The sequence below is a fragment of the Diadema antillarum genome, unplaced genomic scaffold, assembly GCF_040938485.1.
Source record: "Diadema antillarum isolate AM-2024a unplaced genomic scaffold, OU_Dant_1.0 seq00000718_RagTag, whole genome shotgun sequence".
NCBI lineage: Eukaryota > Metazoa > Echinodermata > Echinoidea > Diadematoida > Diadematidae > Diadema > Diadema antillarum.
The window spans coordinates 345,379-367,957 of record NW_027271622.1 but is presented as its reverse complement, the minus strand read 5'-3'; the positions used below and the strand labels follow the sequence as shown (position 1 = coordinate 367,957).

The 22,579-nt window shown below is 37.1% G+C and overlaps 1 protein-coding gene across 1 annotated transcript; it reads right to left on the bottom strand.

The window, feature by feature from the left end:
• Positions 1 to 1,058: 1,058 nt before the first annotated feature.
• LOC139738006 (uncharacterized) lies at positions 1,059 to 18,007 on the bottom strand. The gene is made up of 9 exons (XM_071648672.1): positions 17,876 to 18,007; positions 16,677 to 16,809; positions 15,600 to 15,754; positions 14,321 to 14,482; positions 12,901 to 13,031; positions 6,706 to 6,808; positions 5,362 to 5,579; positions 3,399 to 3,485; positions 1,059 to 1,204 (listed from the first exon to the last, which is right to left on the bottom strand). Exons 2-9 carry the CDS (start codon positions 16,780 to 16,782, stop codon positions 1,087 to 1,089), a joined length of 1,080 nt encoding a protein of 359 aa, XP_071504773.1. The 5' UTR covers positions 16,783 to 16,809; positions 17,876 to 18,007; the 3' UTR covers positions 1,059 to 1,086.
• Positions 18,008 to 22,579: the final 4,572 nt, after the last annotated feature.

The window sequence follows — 22,579 nt, the reverse complement described above, 5'->3', positions numbered from 1 at the left end:
CTTGAACAATGAACCCCCCCCCCCCCCCATGCATAGTGCATGCATAGTCAATGAAAAAATACACAAAACAAAACAACATTCTACTTACCCTATATCACATAATCTACACTATTTTTTGAGGCCCTTTCCTCCAATACAGTTGTTCTTTTTTTGTTTTTGTTTTTGTTTTTGTTTTTGTTTTTGTTTTTGTTTTTGTTTTTTGTTTTTGTTTTTTTTTTGGGGGGGGGAGGGGGTAGCCCACAGCTGCATCCACTTTCATTTCTTAACTTGCATATGTGAATGGAAGGAAATGCTGTGATCAAAATCACTAATCCCTTACATACTGGAAGCTAATGGGTTGTGTAGAAAGTTTATGGGGATTTACAGTCTTTTAGGGGACAAGTTAATGCAATGGTGCTTCACGGGTGGTAAGTTCATGGGACTCACAGCTATTCAGAGTAGCACACCATAACAGTAATAGAAGCCTCAAATACAGTAGATTACAGTAGGGTCAATCAGTCACAGGCAGTGACACTTCCCTATTTGATAAGGCACAGTGGAGCAGTTTGATAACACATTCAAATACATTTGTATCATGAATACCTCGATAACAAAGACTTTTGCCTGACAAAAGGAAATTTTGTCTGACGTTTGCCAGACATCCAAGCAATCAATGCCACACAAAATGCCCAAAATATTCCATCAAGTATGCACAGGTACATTGCACATGGAACAGTCTCTTTACTAGGTCCATACAGAAAAATACCCATATAGAATTTGCTTATGAGTCAAGTGGCGTTACTGTTTCTCAGTCATAATTCAATACTGCATATTGGACTGTCTACAGTCTGGTGCATTTATTGGATCAATGCTACAAGTAATTCATAGACACGGACCAGACCTGCTAATGATATAGAAAACTTGAGAAGAAAAATGCATTACAGAAGAATCGCTCCCTAAACCAAGGGGTGTTTCCAGCTGATTCTCTTGGTTTGGGTGATTCTTTTGATTGTTTTGCTTGGATGTAGTTGTTGTTACAATGTTTGGGGGAATGGGACACTCTCTGTCGTCGAGAGTGAGAGAGGGAATTTTGGGAGTGTGGAACACTCAGCTGGTTTCGCCCCCAGGCTCCCCTGACTGCTGTGCACGCCTCGCCTTGAGCTTCTGCCAGTATCTGTTAACCTCCGTTCCTTCCCACGATCGACTCACTCCAGAGGGGAAGTACCTTATACAAAGAAAATGGAAACATATATTAGGAATACATAAGGATTATGTTTGTTGTTTTTTTCTTCACAAGGATACAACACTACTATTACTACAGTAACTACATGTATTACTACAGCATCTTCTTCTACTACTACTACTACTACTACTACTACTACTACTACTACTACTACTACAGTTGGCAGCAGAATTATTCAACCCCCTTGCATTATGGACACTCTGGCAAACTGAATAACATTACAATATTACGACTGTAAATCATACAAGTGGTGAACAGATAGTTTATCACAAATGCTTACCCGATCAATAGTCTTTGATTTGCATATAGTTAGAAACTTTGATCATTCATGCATGAAGAGATACGGTCCAGTGACAGGGGCGGATCCAGGGAAGACCGCAACCGGCGCACGCCCCCCCCCCCTTTATTTTTTGTTGAAGCAAAAGAAATAAAAAAAAAAAATGGGGGGGGGGGTGCGTGCGCCCCCCCTTTAATTTTGTAAACGCGCCCCCTCTTCACGGAATTCCTGGATCCGCCCCTGAGTGAGCACATTATGGTAATTTCAGACCTTTCTGTGATCACTGAAGCATGACTCGTTATGGTCTGATGATCATGATTAATTTGTTTTGTTTTTATGGAATTTTAAATAATATCTTGCCATTCTATACACAACTCTTAGCATTTCAATGGGTTATATTCATTTTGACATGACTTAAACTTTGAATTATTAATATCACGGCTAAACCTCTGTACAAACTCTATGGTGGCAACCTTCACTAGAAATTAGTTCATTTAAATATCTTTGTACAATGAAAAATACCAATTGAAATATCAAGAATCCTACATCAAATTCAGTTATATTGTGTCACCTATCAAACATTGAGTGAACAAACCATGTTCAACGAAGCATTTCACATTACGCTTCAGTGATCACCAAAAGGACTAAAAATTACCATAAATGTGCTCACTGGACCATATCTCTTTATGCATGAATGATCAAAGTTTGTAACTATATGCAAATCAAAGGCTACTGATCTGCTACTTACTTGTAACAAACTATCTGATCACCACTTGTATGATTTAGTAATAATCTGCAGTTATAATGTAATTCATTATGCCAGAGTGTCCAAAATGCAAGAGGGGTTGAATAATTTTGATGCCAACTGTACTACTACTACTATTACTAAGTATTACTACTATTACTTGTACTACTACTATACATCTACTGCTGCTACTGCTACTGCTACTTCTACCGCTGCTACTATTAGTAGTATTACTATTACTATTACCACTACTTAACATCAACAACTACTATATACCACTGATGATCATGATAGTCACAGCTGTATAGTGGTAGTAGTAGTAGTAGTAGTAGTAGTAGTAGTAGTAGTAGTAGTAGTAGTAGTAGAAGTAGTAGTAGTAGCAGTAGTAATCACAGTAAGGAAATTCTCATGGGTCCTAAGAACAACACACATGATACAAATATATAACACACGCTCACATTTATCACATTGCAGGAGTCAACACATCTTTATCCGTTGAGGACAGGCTGATTTTGCTACAACACACATTTCCCATAGACACATGCCTGAGAAGTATACAAGGGACTCGTCCTCAGCATCACAAGGTTAGTAGCAAAAAATTCCCTCTTATCAGCATGCTTAGTTCTAAATCAGTTGGGTTATTGACAATGAAACGTAGGGCTGTAAGTGTATTCCATACTCCAACTCAGGTTTAGTTTCAAATGTATCCACGGTCTCGCCCCTCCTTACTTTTAATATCTGAACTCATAACCATTCGTCATCCATCCTGGTACACCCTCCACTCCTCACATGGTATCACACTGAACCATCCCACCTCCAAAATGCTGGCCACACTTGGTGATAAAGCATTTTCATCTGCTGCTCCCAAACTGTGGAATCAACTACCCAAAACTCTCCGCAACCAGCAATCTCTCGTCACCTTCAAAAAACATCTAAAAACCCACTTGTTCCGTTAATGTCAATAATCCACTGGTAAAGAGCATTTGAACATGTATGTTTATGGAAAATGCACTATATAAATGTATTATTATTATTAGTTCATTGCAGGACAACAAATGCATACTCACGGACTACTAATGAAGATTTGAAGTCCATGTTGTGAAAAAGCATGAATTATTGACGATTAAAAAGTCAGCGATATATTTCATCTCTACCTTTCCTGGATGTGCAATAAGGCCTTCTCCTCTGCATCACTGAGCTTGTTGTGTGCAACGTTCAAATTTGATTCCACATACTCGGGCCTGTTTGTGTGATAATGAGTGGAGGAAAGAAAAGAAGAAGAAAATTGAACGTGACAGTGTTTTTCAGAACAACTCTGCATTATGCAGTCTACATAATACAGTATACTTTTTTGTGCTCTCAACTTGCTTGTTTGTTTGTTTTGTTTTGTTCTAAAAAAGTTGATCTTAATTCTATATTATTAATTCAAAAAATGGCACTACGTGTGATAACATTCAGTATGTACATGACAAGGTCAAGACCATTATTCAGGGATATTAAGATACTTGATGTCTATCAACTGCATAGATTATCTATCTGTGGTTTTATGTATGACTTTATTAATGAGAATTTGCCACATTCGCTGTCAGAATATTGTTCATTAATTCAACATGGCTATAGTACAAGGAAAAAAGAAGATGAGAATCTTTATATACCAAAGGTAAAGACGAGCTTGGGAAAAGAGTGTTTAATCTTACCCAGGTACAATATTTTGGAATGACCTACCAATCAAAATTAGGAAGAAACCATCAAGGTCAAGTTTTCGAAAAGCTGTCGTAGAACTTTTGTTGGAAAGTTAATGTACTCCTGACATTTTGTTAGCATATATTTTACCTTTTTAAATGTAAATACTAATTTTTTTGCTATATATAGACGTTGTTTATGTTTTTAATATACATGGATTACAGATTATCATCAGTAGATTCATTACGTCACAAACTGCTCATTTAATCAGATATCTTTTCCTTTCTTTAGTACAAAAGTTATTGATAGTTGGTAATCGTAACACATTACTGAACGGTAATAAACTAAGAAATAATTATACTTTAAAATTGCATAAATTGTAAGGCGCCAGACTTGACTAGCATTCATGCTATTTTCTGGTTCCTATTATTCTCACTTTTTTATGTAACTGAAACGACTATAAACATTTACAATGATTGTTATTGCATTGGATAACAAATTCATTCATTCATTCATTCATTCATTCATTCATTCATTCATTCATTCATTCATTCATTCATTCATTCATTCATTCATTCATTCATTCATTCATTCATTCATTCATTCATTCATTCATTCATTCATTCATTCATTCATTCATTCATTCATTCATTAGTGACATGACTTTTAATTATTTAGGTTTATACTTTATCCTTTATCAAGACTCTTGTGACATTTATCTTGTTCCGGAACTGAGCAATCCCTGCAACCCTTTCAATACAATACTCACATAATTTTGTACAATGTTTGATGGTATTCTCTTAAAATCTCCATTTAGTACTGCAAATTTTTGTGCGATCTATGTAGAGCATTTTAACAATAAATATGTCTCTAATCTATGATACAGCTTATGCCTCAAATGTTAGGATTGACATTTATCAAATATATGAAGAATTTTCACCATGTAAAGCGCATCAATTAGATTGAAACGCATATGATATGAAGAGTGCACCCATCAAGTCCCAATGTAAATTCTTGTATTGTTAAATTGGCGATTCCAAATCTTAACTGTGCACACCATACATCAAAAACGATTATGTGAAAGCGTTTGAATTAATAAAATCTAAACAAATCAGAAGGAACTTCACAAAAATGTGCCATTTTGAGAAAGAAAAGGGAACTTCAATCTTTTTCGCTGTTTTCCAGTTTAAGATTCAATTATATATTTAGCAATTACAAGGTTTTTAAATCCTTGAAAAGAAACAAATAATGAAATATAATATGAACAAGAAAGGGCTCAAATCAAAGGGAATTTCTCACTCCAGATACCCTATGCAACAGTACCAATGAGTAGCAAGAATTACAGTTTCAGAGTTTAACAGCACCAAATCACAGAATTGCAAAGTTTCTAGGAATTGATGGGTCTAACATTTGCTAACGACTGATTGGACTGACCGGTCCAGTCCGACCAGGACCGTGGAGACATCCCGATGGGAGAAGGCATAATGCAGGGCAAGTTTGGCAAAGTCCAAAGAGTGCTCACGACAGTAGCTGGAGGCAGCCAGACACGTCTCCTTCACCTCGGCTGAGGCAGGGTGCCAGGAAGGGGGGCCCTGGGGGGTGAGCAGCCCCATGGAGAGGGGCGAGGCTGATATCAGCCCTATTCCTCTCTCCTACGGTTGGGGGAAGGGGGGGGGGAGATGAAGGAAACCAAGACGACAATACTGTTTAACCAGCAACATTTATTCTCAGCATGAAACTTATGCAAATTGGAGCTGATGGCCCTTTTCATGAATTGTCAACCATGAAGAAAATAAGAGTATAGTGAATAAATGTGCATTGTGTAGATAAAAACTTGTGTATACATTTTACTTTTGTGAATTTTGGCTCTTTATGAAATTCATGAAAGTTTCATGCAATTTCTGGTTTTACAATAGAGTAAAGGCTAAGAGACTAGCCTTCCACACATTGGTGCATTTTTGGCTCAGATTGTGACAACTCATCAATTTCTTTCCGTGATATAAACAGTACTAGATTGAGAGTGGAAAACAATGAATTTGTGAATTAATGAAGGAAAAAGGTGAAAGAAAAGATTGAATAAAAGAATGTGAATGATCAAAAGTGCATAGAATGAACAAATGAATGAATACCCAAATGTCACATCTACAATATGATGGCATGAAATGTGACATTTTGAGTGAAGTACTGATCTGACCAACTGACTTCTTTGCGCCCTGAAATATTCCCCATCCATAGGAAAGTATGATGAACATCAATGGAAAAGTTCATGAATTTCTTCAATGACTTTAATAAATAGGGAGTGTGTACAAAAGCAAAGAATGAGTGCACGCAGGTGTAAAAGCAGACAAAAAAAGTCACGAAACACAGAAACCAAAACTATATATATGACACTTGTCAAAAGAAGATTATTTTAAGCACTGAATAAGCCATAAGTTGAATTACCATTTTTTGTACAGTTAGTCCACGTAATACACAAGGAGTAATGTAACATCTGATGACGATGATGATGATGATGATGATGATGATGAATAGGAATGATGTCTCGTTGGGTTCTACCTCAAATCTTTTCTAGATTTTTTTTTCAGCAATGTACATATGGTGATGTAACAGTGCAAGGGATAATTAAGTTCCTGGCTTTTAATCATGGTCCCAAAGAAGATGGGCTACTCTTTTTGGCACTCGTGACATGGGAATATGAAAAAAACAAAACAAAACAAAAAACAAAACAAAACAAAAACAAAAACAGACAAAAAGGTGTACTTTTAAGGTCAAACTAACCTTGAAGAATGAAATATGTTGGAGGAGGGATGAATCGTTGAGATCTAAATGGCAGTAGGACAGCACTGTGTCTATCTTCACTTTACTCCGCTCAACAATTTCCCTGCAAATATTGTGAGAGACATAGTTTCAATCTCAGTTTCAATTTGTTCCATACTTCTTACGTAATGTTACATCAAAAATTCTAGTACCTTGTCAATAATAAACAAACAAAAGAATAAACAAACATAATATTCACAGCCATTACTGGTGGAAATCAAAATTACAGTTCAGGTTGTACATAGAGAAGTATGACGGGACCTACATAAAAGCAAGCTCGTGTGGCTGTGCCATTACTCAAAAGCCCTGAATAATCAGTGTTTGTGAATGAGAAATGGAGAGCAGATAAGAAGTTCAGATCAGATAAATTGATAATACCAAACAATGGAAAAGGGGAATGCTTAGGCCTATATGATAAAACTAAACTTAAATGTGAACAATATTTGTGACTGAATTCTAATTTGTTTCCAGGATAAAACATGATTTGTATATCATATACTTTGCAAAGCAAATGGTATAGGAAAGTTGAAAAAAAAAAAACCCACACACAAATTCAAACCAATGAACAAAAAGAAAAAAACACCATAACAAAGCAGAATACAACAAAACAGCCAAGGGCATATGACACAAGAGTACAGTACTTGTACACATCATGTGAATACATAAAATTGCTATCCACTGGTTTATCCTATCAGACGCGTCCATACAAATTTTCTGTGAAGGTCTCAAGGGCTGCTGTTATGTGTTCATTAGCAAGGCTGAAATGAGCAGTTTTTCTGATGCAGAACTGTTCTTCAAGGCTAACGTCATCATCTTGTCTACCAAGCAGGGAATCCCCTGGTGTCATATCTTTCTTTTCGTCTTTAATTTTTCATTTTTCTCTTCAACTTTGTACCATCATCAAGACACTACTTCTCTAATTTAGGATTATGCAATCATCTGCATCCATAACAATACCACACTGGGGTTTTGGAGGCACATTTTGAAGCTGCATGATGGGGGGGGGGGGTGTTTTCTACTTGTAAGTTGAAAAAAGGAGATATTTAGTGTATGTTTTTACAATATACTGTATGCCCATAATCCAAATGTAAAATCCTTATGCATATTAGCAACGAATGAATACTTACAAAAAGTTTGTTATTTCTCTCTTCCTTTCCCAATTCTTTGTGTTTAATCGATTTTATAATTCCTTGTTTGCAATTCTTTGGTTTTTGCATTACTCAGTTTAATAGTTTATGATAGCAAAAAGGAATGTCATGCAAAGAAATTCATACAAAAAGAGATTCTTCTGATGACACCTATAACCCATATAACCCATAAAAATAATTGGAAAGAGCCATTTTTTGTGATGTTTGTCCCAAATACATGCTATATCTCTGCAAGCTTACCCCTGATTTGCGCAAACTAGGCCTTAAAATGTGCAATAGATGTGAAAGAAAGAAGAGTCGTGCAATTTCAGCGTCACATCTTTTTTCTGCTACAGAAAACACACACACACACACACACACACACACACACACACACACACACACACACAAATCATGAAAAATGTTGAGGGGGGCTTTTTTTAGCTCTTCCCTCCCCAGTGTTTAAACTATTGAAGAAGAATCAGTCCACTGACACACTGCTCTTTTCCATACCCCATTCTTTACCCCTCTAGCATACCATGTTCACGTATATAACATGCTGTGTTCATGTGAACAACATGCTGAGTTCAAGTGTACTATTGCTGCATTCATGAGCACAATGGAATGAGAATGTGTCTTTCATGTTCATAAGCCTGTATATAGATTGCCACACTCATGTTTTGCCCATTTGAAAAACGGAGTCTAGGGCAATTACCCCCTGGGCAATTACCCCAGACCCTTCCCCTGACCCTAACCCTAATCCTAATCATGAACCTAATCCTAACCCTAACCCTAACCCAAAATCTAGACCCTAAACCTAAACCTAAACCTAATGCTAATCTTTACTCTAACCTTTAATATCACTAACCAGTATTTAGCCGGAGGGGGGGGGGGGGGGGGGGGGGGGGTGGGTGTTATTGCCCTCGGGGGTTAATCATTCTGATACGGAAAGAAACAAACATTTTCCCATGAGAGAGAGAGAGAGAGGAGTCCAATACAAAAACCACAAAGGCCCAATGCTGTCTGTGCTCATTGATCTGTGTTGATTGTACTAGGCGATGTAGAAACTTCAATGGGAAGAATCTATTCTTATCTGCTCAATTGTCATTCCTCAAGATAAAAAGGAAAAGAGCCAAAAGAATGTGTGCGTGTGTGTGTGTGTGGGGGGGGGGGGGGGGATACAGCCCACAACCCCATATCTGGTTCCCTTTGGATTATCTGCAAGACTGATTTCATTGTATACTAACTTCTTGGAATTTTTTTTTTTTTAATTAGTTGTTTACACAAGATGAATTGGAGAATATGACACACTTAATTTAGGGTGAATTTACAGTGTCATATACAAGGCATATTCTGAATATTGCACATATATTCTGTACCTTCCTGTAAATCCTTCTCTCTTCTATCCCATGTACTTCTATCCTATCTGATCTCTGAAGGTCTCCATACTCCCTACCATCTAGGTGGTTATCTCAACATTCTGTTCCCTGGAAAAGATTAATCCACTCCATACTGAATTCTTAAATCCCCAAAGACTTAATACACAGGCCACCAGGTTCCGGCATGGAACGAGTTAAGACTTCCCTGACTTTGTTGTGGAGCACTGTTCACACAGGTGGATTCCCCATGCCGGCAGAACAGACGTATCCCCATACTGTGGTATAGGTGCTTGTAGGGATTCACTGTTTCCTTTGTAACTTCAATACGGTCTATGTGTTTTTATAATGGTTTGTCGATTTTGATAAGATATTTTTGCATTTAGATTACTGTATACGCTATAATTTTCGCGTACATAAATTTTCGCGAATTGCCGCTGTCACACATTTTCGCGAGTGGTTAAATTCGCGATTGGGGGACCAGAGAAAATATGAAGTGGCAAAGAAAGTGTGAATTTTCAACTTACAAGCAAATAAGAATGATACTAGTTATACACTGCATGAAAAAAAACTTACCAAACTCTGCGAACTAGTAAGTTAGAATTCAACATTTTTGAAGTGGTTAAGTCCATCGCGCTAGATTTCTGACGAGTGCTCCCCTTGCGATAATGGATTTGCTCTCTACAGTATTCGTAAGTAGACGTGGACGTGCTATATGTACGTAAACAAGCTTAGCCAGTATGGTCTGTTCGGTAAGCCATGACATGGTATACTAGTACTGAAATGTTCGTATCATCAAGGCAAGGGATTCATTTTGGAAGGTAATATTTTCGCGTGTTGTTAATTTCGCGAATAGCTCCCGACTCGCGAAATTCGCGAAAATAAAACCCCCGCGAAATATAAAAATATACAGTATCTATTCTTTTGGTATATGTGAGTCACAAAACCAACAAGAAGTCGCATCCCTTGATTTTACATAATGACTCAAAAAAGATGAAATGGGTCGACCGAGTCAATTTTAAGTTTTTCATATTTTCTGTAAGAGCCATTCTTCGTCTACACTATTCTTAAGTTCGGGATCATAAAATGAATGGGAAAGCATTTTTTTCAGCAGTTTTTCTACAATCCTTTTTTTTTGTAGAGTATTTAGATCAAGTATGTCTTAGAGGTCCCTCTCCATTTCTTGAAAATCCTTTGCAAACTCTTCACTTTCAACTATAATAACTTTTGAAAAGATAATGCTACTGCTTCGAAAGTTTGCATTAATCATGAACAGAATGCAGGCTCAATTTCAGCTTAATCTAATCATCCCTTCATTCTTGTTGCTTCAGTGGTTTACAGCCTGTTTTTGTCCCATTCATCGCACAGCTAGCACAGATGGTAAAGATTGAAAACGCTTGAATAGACCCTGTACTTTAGAGCCTCTTTTCTTAGTTCACACTTTTCTGGAGTGTGTGCTTTCTTTCAACTATTTAGATAGGTTAGGAGAATCCATTTGAACTGAGTTATACATCATTTTAAAGCTTAGAGTCTACTCTTTCAGAATCTGCCCTCAACTAAAAAATCCATGTCAGGAGACTTTTTGTTGGTTTCAGTTGGTTTTGTGATGCAGAGTCATGTATGGAATTTAAATTGCAATTAAGCAGACATGATGATGTGATGTTAAGTTCTGTGAAAGAACTTAAATTTGTACAAAATCAGCAAAAACAAGGAAAAGTAGAAATTACGCGGAGCGTAATATATGTCCCCGCCGGAAGTAGCATTTAGTAGCAAAATGTACAATATAGGTAAAAAATCAAGGTCAAAGGTCAAAGAAGTAAAAGGTCAAAACTCTGTGTAGATGTTTTGAAGCCCTCACCTAGTGCCATCACATAAGGCAAACAGAATCGAAATTGGGTTAGAAATGGCGAAGGAGTAGCATTTTGTAGCCAATGTACAATATAGGTAAAAAATCAAGGTCAAAGGTCAAAGAAGTCAAAGGTCAAAATTCTGTGCAGAAGTTTTGAAGCCCTCACCTAGTGCCATCACATAAAGCAAACGGAAGTGAAATTGGGTTAGAAATGGCGAAGGAGTAGCATTTTGTAGCAAAATGTACAATGCAGGTAAAAAATCAAGGTCAAAGAAGTCAAAGGTCAAAATTCTGTGTAGAAGTTTTGAAGCCCTCACCTAGTGCCATCACTTAAAGCAAACGGAATCAAAATCAGGTTAGAAATGGTGAAGGAGTAGCATTTTGTAGCAAAATGTACAATATAGGTAAAAAATCAAGGTCAAAAATCAAAGAAGTCAAAGGTCAAAATTCTGGGTAGAAGTTTTGAAGCCCTCACCTAGTGCCATCACATAAAGTAAACGGAATCGAAATCGGGTTAGAAATGGCGAAGGAGTAGCATTTTGTAGCCAATGTACAATATAGGTCAAAAATCAAGGTCAAAGGTCAAAGAAGTGAAAGGTCAAAATTCTGTGCAGAAGTTTTGAAGCCCTCACCTAGTGCCATCACACAAAGCAAACGGAATCGAAATTGGGTTAGAAATGGCAAAGGAGTAGCATTTTGAAGCAAAATGTACAATATAGGTCAAAGGTCAAGGTCAAAGGTCACAACTGAAATTCTGTGTAGAAGTGTCAAAGCTCCCATGTAGTGCTATCATATAAAGCAAACAGAATCAAAATTGGCTCATAAATGACAGAGAGGTAGCAAATTGAACATTTTGATCACACACGGACGCACAGATGGACGGACAGACGGACGGACGGACACACGGACACACACACGTACGGAGCCCGTTTCATAGTCCCCTGCTCGAACTCGTTCGGCGGGGACAAAAAAAACCAAAACAACAACAACAAAATTTTGCAATTTCACTCAGAAACACTTATCCTGATCATCTAAACATGTTGACAATATAGGGATAGATTGAGTGATCTACAGGCATTCAATAATTCTGAAACTAAAATTTTCAATGATATGACCACAACTGAGCTCTAATGAAAGTGATTTTTTTTTTTTTAAATAATGCCTCATGATATACAAGCAATAATGAAAATTATGTTATGCTAAAAAGATCGAACTAACATCATACCGCAGGTTTTTTATGATTCTTAGATTGGAGAGGATGAGAGGATCAAACTTTGACTAAAACCAACTTGGCAAGTGCTCTTTAGCAACTGTGGGACTGGATATTACAATAATAGTGTATACTTTTATAGCGCAACAGTCCATCAAAAGATGCTCATGGCACTTTTTTAGGTTAAGGTTAGGAGAAGAAAGAAAGAAAGAAGGAAGAGAGAGAGAGAGAAAAAAGGAATTATGTGACATCTGCACTTTTTTTGTTTCCTACAACATATTAAACAGATATGTTTTTAGGAATGTTCTAAATGATTCAACAGAGGATGACTGGCGAACAGTGACAGGGATATCTTTCCAATCTTTTGGTCCAATGTGGGAGAAAGAATGAGTTCCCCATGAATGCTTAACCTTAGGTATCTGAAATGAAAAGGAAGTGGATGATCGAAGTCTGCGAGGAGGGTTATAACAATATAAAGAATTCTGGAGATACTCGGGTGCAGTTGAGTGAACCACATGATACACAAGAAGAGCAATTTTGAAAATAATTCACTTTTCAACAGGAAGCCAATGGAGAGAACGATGAAAAACGCACCTTAGAGTACTGATGGGGTAGCCTGTGATACCGATAAATCTCGCCTTCCCAGCATCCCTTGCCCTCGCCAACGCTGGTAGAGTCTCTTCCAGCACAACTTCAAGACTTGGAGCAAACTCAACATCATGAGCCTAGAAGAAGTGAAGAAGAAACAACAACAGTCTAAAAACTCACCTGTTTATGGCCTCCATTTGATTACTCATCACATGTATTTTGAAATTTGTATATTCTTTATCTCCTTCACTTTCTCTTCCTTCCTCGCCTAGGGCACTCTGCAGAGTGGATTTGGCTCTATATAAATCATATCAATTATTATTATTATTATTAATAACAACAAATAAAAATCATCCCTCCTCCCACAGTAGGGAGATTTTTCATTTTTAGGGTTGCCAGCTTGCAATTTTAAGCATACTTTCATGCTCTTATTTTTTTTTCTCTTTTTTTCTCCCCAATAATTGGGGGGGGGGGGGGGGGGGCGGGGGCCTGCATCGTGTTGTCAAGTAGCTCTAAATTACTCGAGGACTCGTGGACACAAAAATAGCCCAGAACTGACAGTGCAAACTCAGATGACGCGAGATTGATTTTTACGAGCAAATTTGCACATGTGCAGAACTACTTTTATGTTTTTGTTTTTTTTTGCTCTGAATGTATGCGTCGCAAAAATCTAAAGCTCCCTATTGTGTCGACTGGTGAAGAAAACCAACCTGCACGCCAGGCAACCAGCAAACAATTTTCATGAATTTATTCATAATTTGAATTTTGTAAACAGGAATTATAAGTCTTCAGACTTTTCACCCGTCTGTGTGTTTTTGGACGGCAATAAACCTGATCAATTTCAATTTCAATTTCAATTTCAATTTCAATTTCAATTTCATTTTCAATTTCACTTTCAATTTCATTTTCAATTTCAATTTCAAATTCAAAGCACAAAAAGGGTTAAAGACCTAATAGGGTGGGGATTCATGGTGGCCCAATTCATTTGCTGCCCACATTTGAAAATCACAAATAGCACCAACCAGCAAATAGAAGCATCGAAATGAACACTCATTGGTAATGGTCAACTCCGGTCTAGATTCTTCAGCTGTGAGTGTACACTCGCAAGGATATGTGCTAAAGCTATACAGTGCACTCCCGTTATAACGAACACAGTTATAACGAAATTCCTGTTACAACGAAGAAAAAATTCAGGCCATAACGTTATCTACACTATGCATTTTTATTGCTTATTTGTTCGGTTATAACGAAATTTCGATATAACAAAGGGAAACTGCCGGTCCCGAGGACTTCGTTATAATGAGAGTCCACTGCACACAATTTGTTACGGGGATTCTCAAAAGTATCTGAGCCGGGCCAGCCTTCCAACTCCACAGTATCCCTGAGCTAGCTGGGTTTTAAAACGACGCATCGGGAATGCACCAACCTGGATGATGTCGACGCAGTCCAAACCGAGCCGGGCAAGACTCTTGTCCACGCTGCGAGCGGTGCGTTCCGCCGTGAAGTCGAACATTTTCTCCACATTTGTCTCGTAGCGGCCCACCTTCGTGGCGATGAAGTAGCTCTCTCGCGGAATGCCCTTCAGTGCCTTTGCACAAATACATGATTAGGATGCAACATTTAGCCAATTTTCACAGAGGCAAGAATGATTCCTCATTAAGGTAACCAAGTTATACTGCTTATTCTTGTGGAGCAAAAGCAGAATTAATATCCTACGCTAACTGGTATTGCAAAAAAGATTGCTACAACAGTAGACGAGCAAAAAAGAAAATAAGGAATGAAGAACATTGTTTAGGCAGAAGTGATTATTCTTTCATTTTTTTTTTCATAAACAAGTACATTATCAAGAAATCTATGGATATCTAGAATAAACACAAAGATTTGAATATAAGATACCGAGGTATGTTTATTAAACATTTCAGAGCATCTATGACTCATGGATCTTGACTGGAAAAATATTCCTTTTTCTCCATTACAGCAATATAGCCTTTCACATGAGTGATAAAATCGAATAAAACATTCCTCATCCGTTTGGAGTTGTATGGTATCCTAAACTGTAAAAAGACTTCAGAAGGAAAAGTCCATGGAAGTAATGTCCATTCCTGCTTGCAGTGAATTTGAAGCAGTTACAGAACTGTCGAGGAAAGGGAATGGATTTGATTCTCTTTCCCCTGTCACTCTAAGTTGAAATCTGGTTGAGCAAAGAGATGAAATTTAGTTGTCTTGGATGATATATTTATACCTTGATATTCTTTTATCTTACATGTTATTTGCTCTAGACTAGATTCTCCCCACTCCCTATTTCCAAGAAAAATTGTTATTTGCCAATAAAAGATGGATCAAGCAAGCTCTTCAGATGTAAAATCTTCACAGGAAATCTTGAGGCTAGTCTACATCAAACCAACAACACGAACCTATCTCAATACAGTGCACTCTCGTTACAATGAACACGGATATAAGATAATACCAGTTACAATGAAGTAAAAATGCAGGCCACAACATGTTTATTTATTGTTGATTTGTTCAGTTATTATGAAATTTTGATATAACCAAAGAAAATTGCTGGTCACAAGGACTTTGTTATAATGAGAGTCCACTGTACTAGTATGCACTTGCTGTACCACACCATGAAGCATATAATTTGAGATTATACACTGTTTTTATAAATCTGCAAACAGCGAAGGGAAATGCGTCCCAACACTTACCACGCCCAGTCGCTCCTCAGACTTGCCTTGGCCGTACCAGGGAGCGGTGTCGATGTAATTGATGCCACTGCAGAGTGCCTTCTCTACCGTGGCCCTGCATCTTTCCGCAGAGGGGCCGTCTGTGCCATAATATGGGAAGCCCAGGGGTGAGGCACCTGCAAGACAGAAACAAAATCAACAACAACAACAACAACAAAATGTTAGAAAAATCAGAGAGTGTGTAAGTAAGAGGTGAATTATTAGCATATCTGTCATCTCTCAGCTCATCGTCACAAACTGTACGTGCAGTTAGGGCAAAAAGTCAGAAAATTTATCGCAACTATTCGATAAGATGTTTTTCCATGCTGCTACATGACCGCAACACAGAGGGATGAATCATCTTCAGTGGAAAGTACTGTATCCTCCAGATGTCAGACTTTTACCTGAATGTGAATTGGTGTAAAATCAAGAGATTCATGTCAAAAACTGTTTAACTTAACTTGAGGTTTTGTTGGGCAATGACATTGGGCAGATTTTCTATATATGTTTTATTTCCTAAAATGACTTTCTCTTCCAATCCAAACAACACCTTACATCTGACGATGTAGACTGCTTCTTAGAAAATATCTTTGATGACTAACTTTTAAAGCTTCTGGAGTTAATTCTGCCATTATTAGGATCAATATGTTAATACCACACGATACAAAAATTCCAATGAGGGTATTTTTTTTTCCAGCACTAAACATATTTGCATTCAACAGAGCCAAAGATGCACAGCATGGTGCAAAAGCAATGGAATCTACCAGAAGTAGAGTTTTTCTTTGTTATCAATGTAAAAGTGGAAATTTTTGCACATTTCCCATGACCAGAGACTAACGTGAAAAAAAACCATGATAACGTTTTTGCTTGTTATATGTACCACTATATAATGTCTTGATTTCGTGGAATTACAACAAGTGGAATTACAAACAAGTGAAATTCATCTTACTCAGCAAAGCGCAAAAAAATTACTGGTATAAAATAATTATCTACTTTTACAGTAACCACTACCTTTGTGCAATTATCATCACCTAACAGTGTTTACACTAATTATCTTACCAAATCCTACAGCAGAAACGTCCATGCCCGTGTTGCCGAGGGGCGAGTACCGCATCCTGGAGACTGCTTCCTCATCATGGAAGCCCTCCACGTATGTTCGGATCATGATCTCTTCTGTCTCCGCACACTCGAACTGGGTAAAGAGTACCAAAGTGTGATGTCAGAATCATTCATCGCCATGGAAACTGGTTCTAAACAATCTCACCTGGCCCACGCATCTGTGAACACTATTGTTGCTTACCATGCTCGTACCCTGAATCCGATCCAAGCTATTTAACAAAAGACCATGACTTCATCGCAGTGGTACGGTACTCTGAGATGATTGATAGATTTTGCAGAGTGAATTTATGTTGAAGAAACCCAAACCCAAAAAGCAATGTGGATTGACAGGTGAAAGCAGGAAATTATCAGAACACATCAGGGAAAGTTTATGGAAAAGCGGACAATCTATGCTGTGCACGTATGCAAAAGTTACGAATATTTAAAGTTTTGGTGGAGTAATGACTGGATAAGGAGACTACTTCAGTTTATGACATCATGTGTGGATAACAATTATAAAGAAAATATAAAGAAAATTCAACATACTTTCACTTTGCCTAACTTCTTTCAGAAAGCAGGGGGAATGCAATTATTAGTGTGAGGGACAAGTTGATCGAATATGACAAATGAATTTATTAGATTTAGTACATGTTGTTAGTGAAAGAAACTAAATAATTACTCTGTATTTTACTTACTATTACTAGTCTAGATCTAGACCCTACTATGATGGTCTACTAGAGTGATAAAAAGCATGTCCATACAATGATACATCATGTAGGCACCCGACCTACTGCTCAACACAAATTGTAATTATCAGGCTTTCTTCGTCAGGCAAATGAGTTAAATTACTAGGTCGGTAATGATCTGTAATCCTTGATGTGCCCACGCCCACTACCATTTACTAGTACAGTAGTCGTACAAAGATGATACACATCAAATGACGATGTTCACCACACAGGTAGACACAGTTCATTGTACAGCCTTACAGCCTACAGGATTTATCCATTTGATTGCCATTCATTGGCGATTGGGCAATCTTTTCGTACAGTAAAAATAAATGGGAAAAAATAAATAAAAAGTAATGAAGAATCTAAACTGACTCTAACACATGTTTTAGCTGTCAGCAGATGACTCCCATTGGGGGTCCAAGTGCAGCTTACCAGTATTCAAGAATGGAGTTAGACAGTTTTTGCTGTCTGCTATGATAGAAGCTGAAACAACACTACACAAAAGTCTAGATATGGGACCATGCCAACTTGATCCACGGCGGTCTCGCGGGTGGTAGGCTGTACCAGAGAGGGGGCGTTGACAGGCACACGTAGAGCCTTGGCATCTCTAGAACAACAATACCGCTCACTCAGGTTCAGCGGGTCACAATCACGTCGGAGGCCACGACGGACGACGTGAATTCTGTTGAATGAATGACAATCCCCGTTATGTGGAAAGGGCGGCGCGGGGATCGGTATGCGAGGGGGGCGGGGGAAGAATTCCCAGGGGGGTGTTTCATAAAGCTGTTCGTAAAGTTACGAACGACTTACTAGCGACTGGTGATCAGTTCTTGTGCTGAATTATGGAAATTCTGATAAGTATAGCACATCAGAACTGATCACCAGTCGCTCGTAAGTTATTCGTAACTTTACGAACAGCTTTATGAAACACCCCCCAGGTCAGTGGAAAGTCAACAGTAGGGCAGGAGTCATTACAGGGGAACTAGGGCCTGTATAGTAGTGTTAAAAAGTATGTTTATGCTTCAACACAAAATATAGACTTAATACTTGGTACCTTGAATAGTAATCCCCTTATTATCTGCTTCGCCTCGTTGAATAGAGCGCCTCTATCTTTCACCTCGTGCGAAATCTCGTACCATTGCACTCGTGACCATGTCACTATTTGTATAATAATAGTCAGTTCATATTCAGACATACACCAACGACCACTATTTTATTGGGACCTATTTTTTTTTTCCCATGTGGTCTTTTGGGCCAGTTGTGGCCATTATGATGAAAGGTGACTCTAAACTGAGCAACATATTGATCAACATATTTAAATAAGTAAGTTTAGGCTTACCTTTAAAACAAAAGAGTTTTTGTGAAAAAGAAAAGGCCCGCCATATCTAGTCCTTCCTGAAAATTGACCGCCACTAAAAGCAACGACTACAGAATTCAAAGAGAACTCTGAGAACTCTTAGATTCCTTATCAACTGCAATATTCTTTCGAATTTTCAGTTTGGTTTCAGAAAACAGCATAGCATAACCCACGCTTTGTTAGCTTTCATTGATAAAGTAGCACATGCTTTAGACGACGCTTCCCATACTATAGGTGTTTTTCTCGACTTCTCGAAAGCGTTTGATAAGATAGACCATGATATTTTGCTTTATAAGTTAAGCCATTACGACATTCATGGGACAGCTCAAGATTGGTTTAAAGACTACCTTACTAATAGAAAGCAATATGTTTATGTAAATGGATAAGAGTCTCTCTTGAAAACAACTTCTTGAGGTGTCCCTCAGGGTTCCATATTGGCCCGTTATTATTTATCTTGTACATAAACGACCTCCAAAATTCGTCCCAGATTCTTTCTTTCATGCTTTGCTGATGACACAAATTTATTTCTTTCACATCGTAACTCAAACACGCTTATACATTATGTTAAACAATGAACTGAAAGTTGTTCAGTCCTGGATCCACGCAAATAAGTTGTCACTAAATATTGATAAGACGCATTATATGCTGTTCAGCAATTCTCTGAACTCTGATTCTGATTATGTAAGATCAATGGTATCAATTTAAACCAGGTAGATAGTATCAAGTTTCTGGGACTTTACATTGATAGTGATCTATCCTGGAAAACCCATATTAACTATTTAAGTATAATTTTGTCCAGAAACATTGGAATTTTAAACAAGCTGAAATATAATTTCCCCACACATATATTACAAATTATATATTCAACAATGATTTCCCCTTACCTCAACTATGGAATTCTAGCATGGGGTAATTCGTCCAAATTTTTGCTTGATTCGCTTTTCCTTCTTCAAAAACGCGCCATCAGAATTATCAATAACGCCGGATATTTATCTCATACAAATGATTTTTTTCACAAGAATAAAATTTTGAAATTGATTGATTTGTTTGATTACAATCTAGGTGTTTTCATGTATAAATACCCCACGAATGATCTTCCTGATGTTTTTCTTCACATGTTCAAAAGAGTAGGGTTGTACTCAGTTCACAATTATTATATCCCACCCGCCAACGGGACGCTTATCACCTTCCACGTACTCGCACAATTTTCGCGATTTAAACAATTATGTATGCGGGACCGAAATACTGAATTGAATTGAATATTGAATAACTGAAACTGCACCGGTCTTACACTCGAGACACAGTAAACAGTTTCAGCATATCTATTTTCATATTTCACTTGAGATACATTTCATCGAAATACATTAAAAAGAATACAAACCAAGCAAGATACAAAATATGTTATAAATCGGGTCATGGACAGAAAGTGTGTCAGCGTATATAATGTACATAAGACAATTCTCTATAACGCAGGTTCCAAGAAAACATCCAGTGTAAATTTGATATGCATTCAGTGGATCATAGGACACAAAGAAATAATGACGAAACTATATAAAAAACCAAATTATCAAGGTACAAAGGAAAAAGAAAATAAAAGAGATGAAAAAGAAAAGAAAAAGAAAACAAGAACCTAAGGAATAACAACAGGGTAAAAAAGTTAATATATAGCATATAGATACACATGTATATACACACACAGAATCAAATTCATAACTAGTTCAATATGTTAATACTGGTACGGATGCAGTGATTATATAATGGGAGCATAAACCAGAAGTAAACATTCATAAACTGCAGGTTGATTCATCATACATTAAATTAGGATACTGCAGATAACATATCAAAGAAAAATTCTAATCAGGCAGGTTATATTAATTTATTAATTTTGATTTCAATTTTCGTTTGAATATAAACATACTACAGCAATTGATTCAGTCGGTGGGAAGATCATTCCAGAATTTAGGTCCGGTAAAAACAATTGTTTTTTGAGCAAGGAGTGTACGGGTACGTGGAAGATGAAATGAATCTCTTTGTCTTGTTGGGTAAGCATGGACGGCATAGTTTTTCTGAAACATGTGGGTAAATACGTAGGCAATCCGTTGGCTGATAACTGAAACATAAATGTGCCTAAGTTATATAAAAACAAGTCAGCAACCTTAAGGAGTCTGTTCTCAAAGAAAAAAAATGATTCGTGTGACAATAAAAATCGGCTAAATTAACTGAACGAATAGCCCGTTTTTGTAGTTTGAAAATTTTATCAATGTGTAATTTGGCTCACTGGTTGCCCCAGGCAAGTATACCGTAACTGAGATAGGGTAAAACAAACATTGAATATAATTTTTTTAGAATATACTTGGGAAAAAATGTTTTAGCTTATTTAAGATCCCAGTATTTCTCGAAAGCATCTTAGACAAATAATCTATATGATATTTCCATGTTAATTCATGGTCAATATAAAGACCTAAAAATTTAGACGATTCAACTTGAGTCAAACAATCATTGTTCATTTTTATATCGCCAGGCAAATGCGTAACAGAGTTACTAAATAACATATAAACAGTTTTGTTTACATTAAAAGATAACTTATTTGCTTGAATCCACATTTGAACCGACATTAATTCTCTGTTCACTACTTCTAAAAGAGTTGTTGGATCTCGATGTGAAAAGAAAATATTAGAATCATCGGCAAAAAGAAGAAAAGATAAAACATTAGATGAATTTCTAAAGTCATTTATATAAAGAATAAACAAAAGTGGGCCTAAAAGGGATCCTTGAGGGACCCCCAAGATAGTGTTTTTAGACTGGAACTAAAGCCGTTGATGTTTACAAACTGTTTCCTGTTAGTTAAATAGCTCCTGAACCAGTCCAAGGCCTTTCTACGTATCCCATAATGTGAGAGTTTATATAACAAAATACCATGATCGATAGTGTCAAAGGCCTTGGACAGGTCCAGGAATATACCAATAGTATGTGATGAGTCGTCTATAGCGTGGGCTACTTTATCTATAAAAGCAAGCACAGCGTGAGTAGTAGAGTGTTTTTTCCTAAATCCAAATTGAGACTCACAACAAATATTACATTCATTTAAGAACTTAATTACACGAGAATATATCAAATGTTCAAGAATCTTAGAAATCGCCGTCAAAAGAGAAATAGGACGATAATTACTTACATCTTGTTTATTACCTTTTTTATAAACCGGAACAACTTTAGCCATTTTCATTTGACTAGGCACTACGCCAGTAACAAGGGACAAATTCAATATATATGTTAAAGGAGACAATATTGCGGATATAATATTTTTCAGTAAAAAATTCGTAATACCATCATATCCAGCACCCTTTTTTGCTTTTAACTTAAGAACTACATCCCTCACCTCGTATTCTTGGATGGGAGTAAAAAACACAGAAGGAGGATTTGGGTCAGTTAAAAAATAATGAAATTTTTTATCTGTTACTGGGATATTACTAGCAAGATTGGGGCCTAAATCAACAAAAAAATCATTAAACGCATTAGCAACATGTATCGGATTTTGGATCAAGATACCATGCTGGGATATTTCCTTGACTTGTTCTGGTTTATCTTTAACTCTGAGATTTTTATTAATCACCTTGCACGTGCTCTTGGTATCGTTTTTGTAAAGGTCAAACTGCCTTGTGAAATAATTCCTCTTAGCAAGTCTCAAAGTAGTTGTAAGAATATTACGATAACGAGCATACTTACCTTTCGTTTTATCATTTGGATTCCTCTTGTATTTACAAAATAAATTATTCTTATGA

Coding starts and splice junctions, on each gene's coding strand:
- LOC139738006 (XM_071648672.1), bottom strand. CDS start 16,782: ATGATCCGAACATACGTGGAGGGCTTCCATGATGAGGAAGCAGTCTCC. Junction 14,483..15,599: donor CTGAGGAGCGACTGGGCGTG/GTAAGTGTTGGG, acceptor ATTTGTGCAAAG/GCACTGAAGGGCATTCCGCG. Junction 3,486..5,361: donor GTCCTGGTCGGACTGGACCG/GTCAGTCCAATC, acceptor TCACACAAACAG/GCCCGAGTATGTGGAATCAA.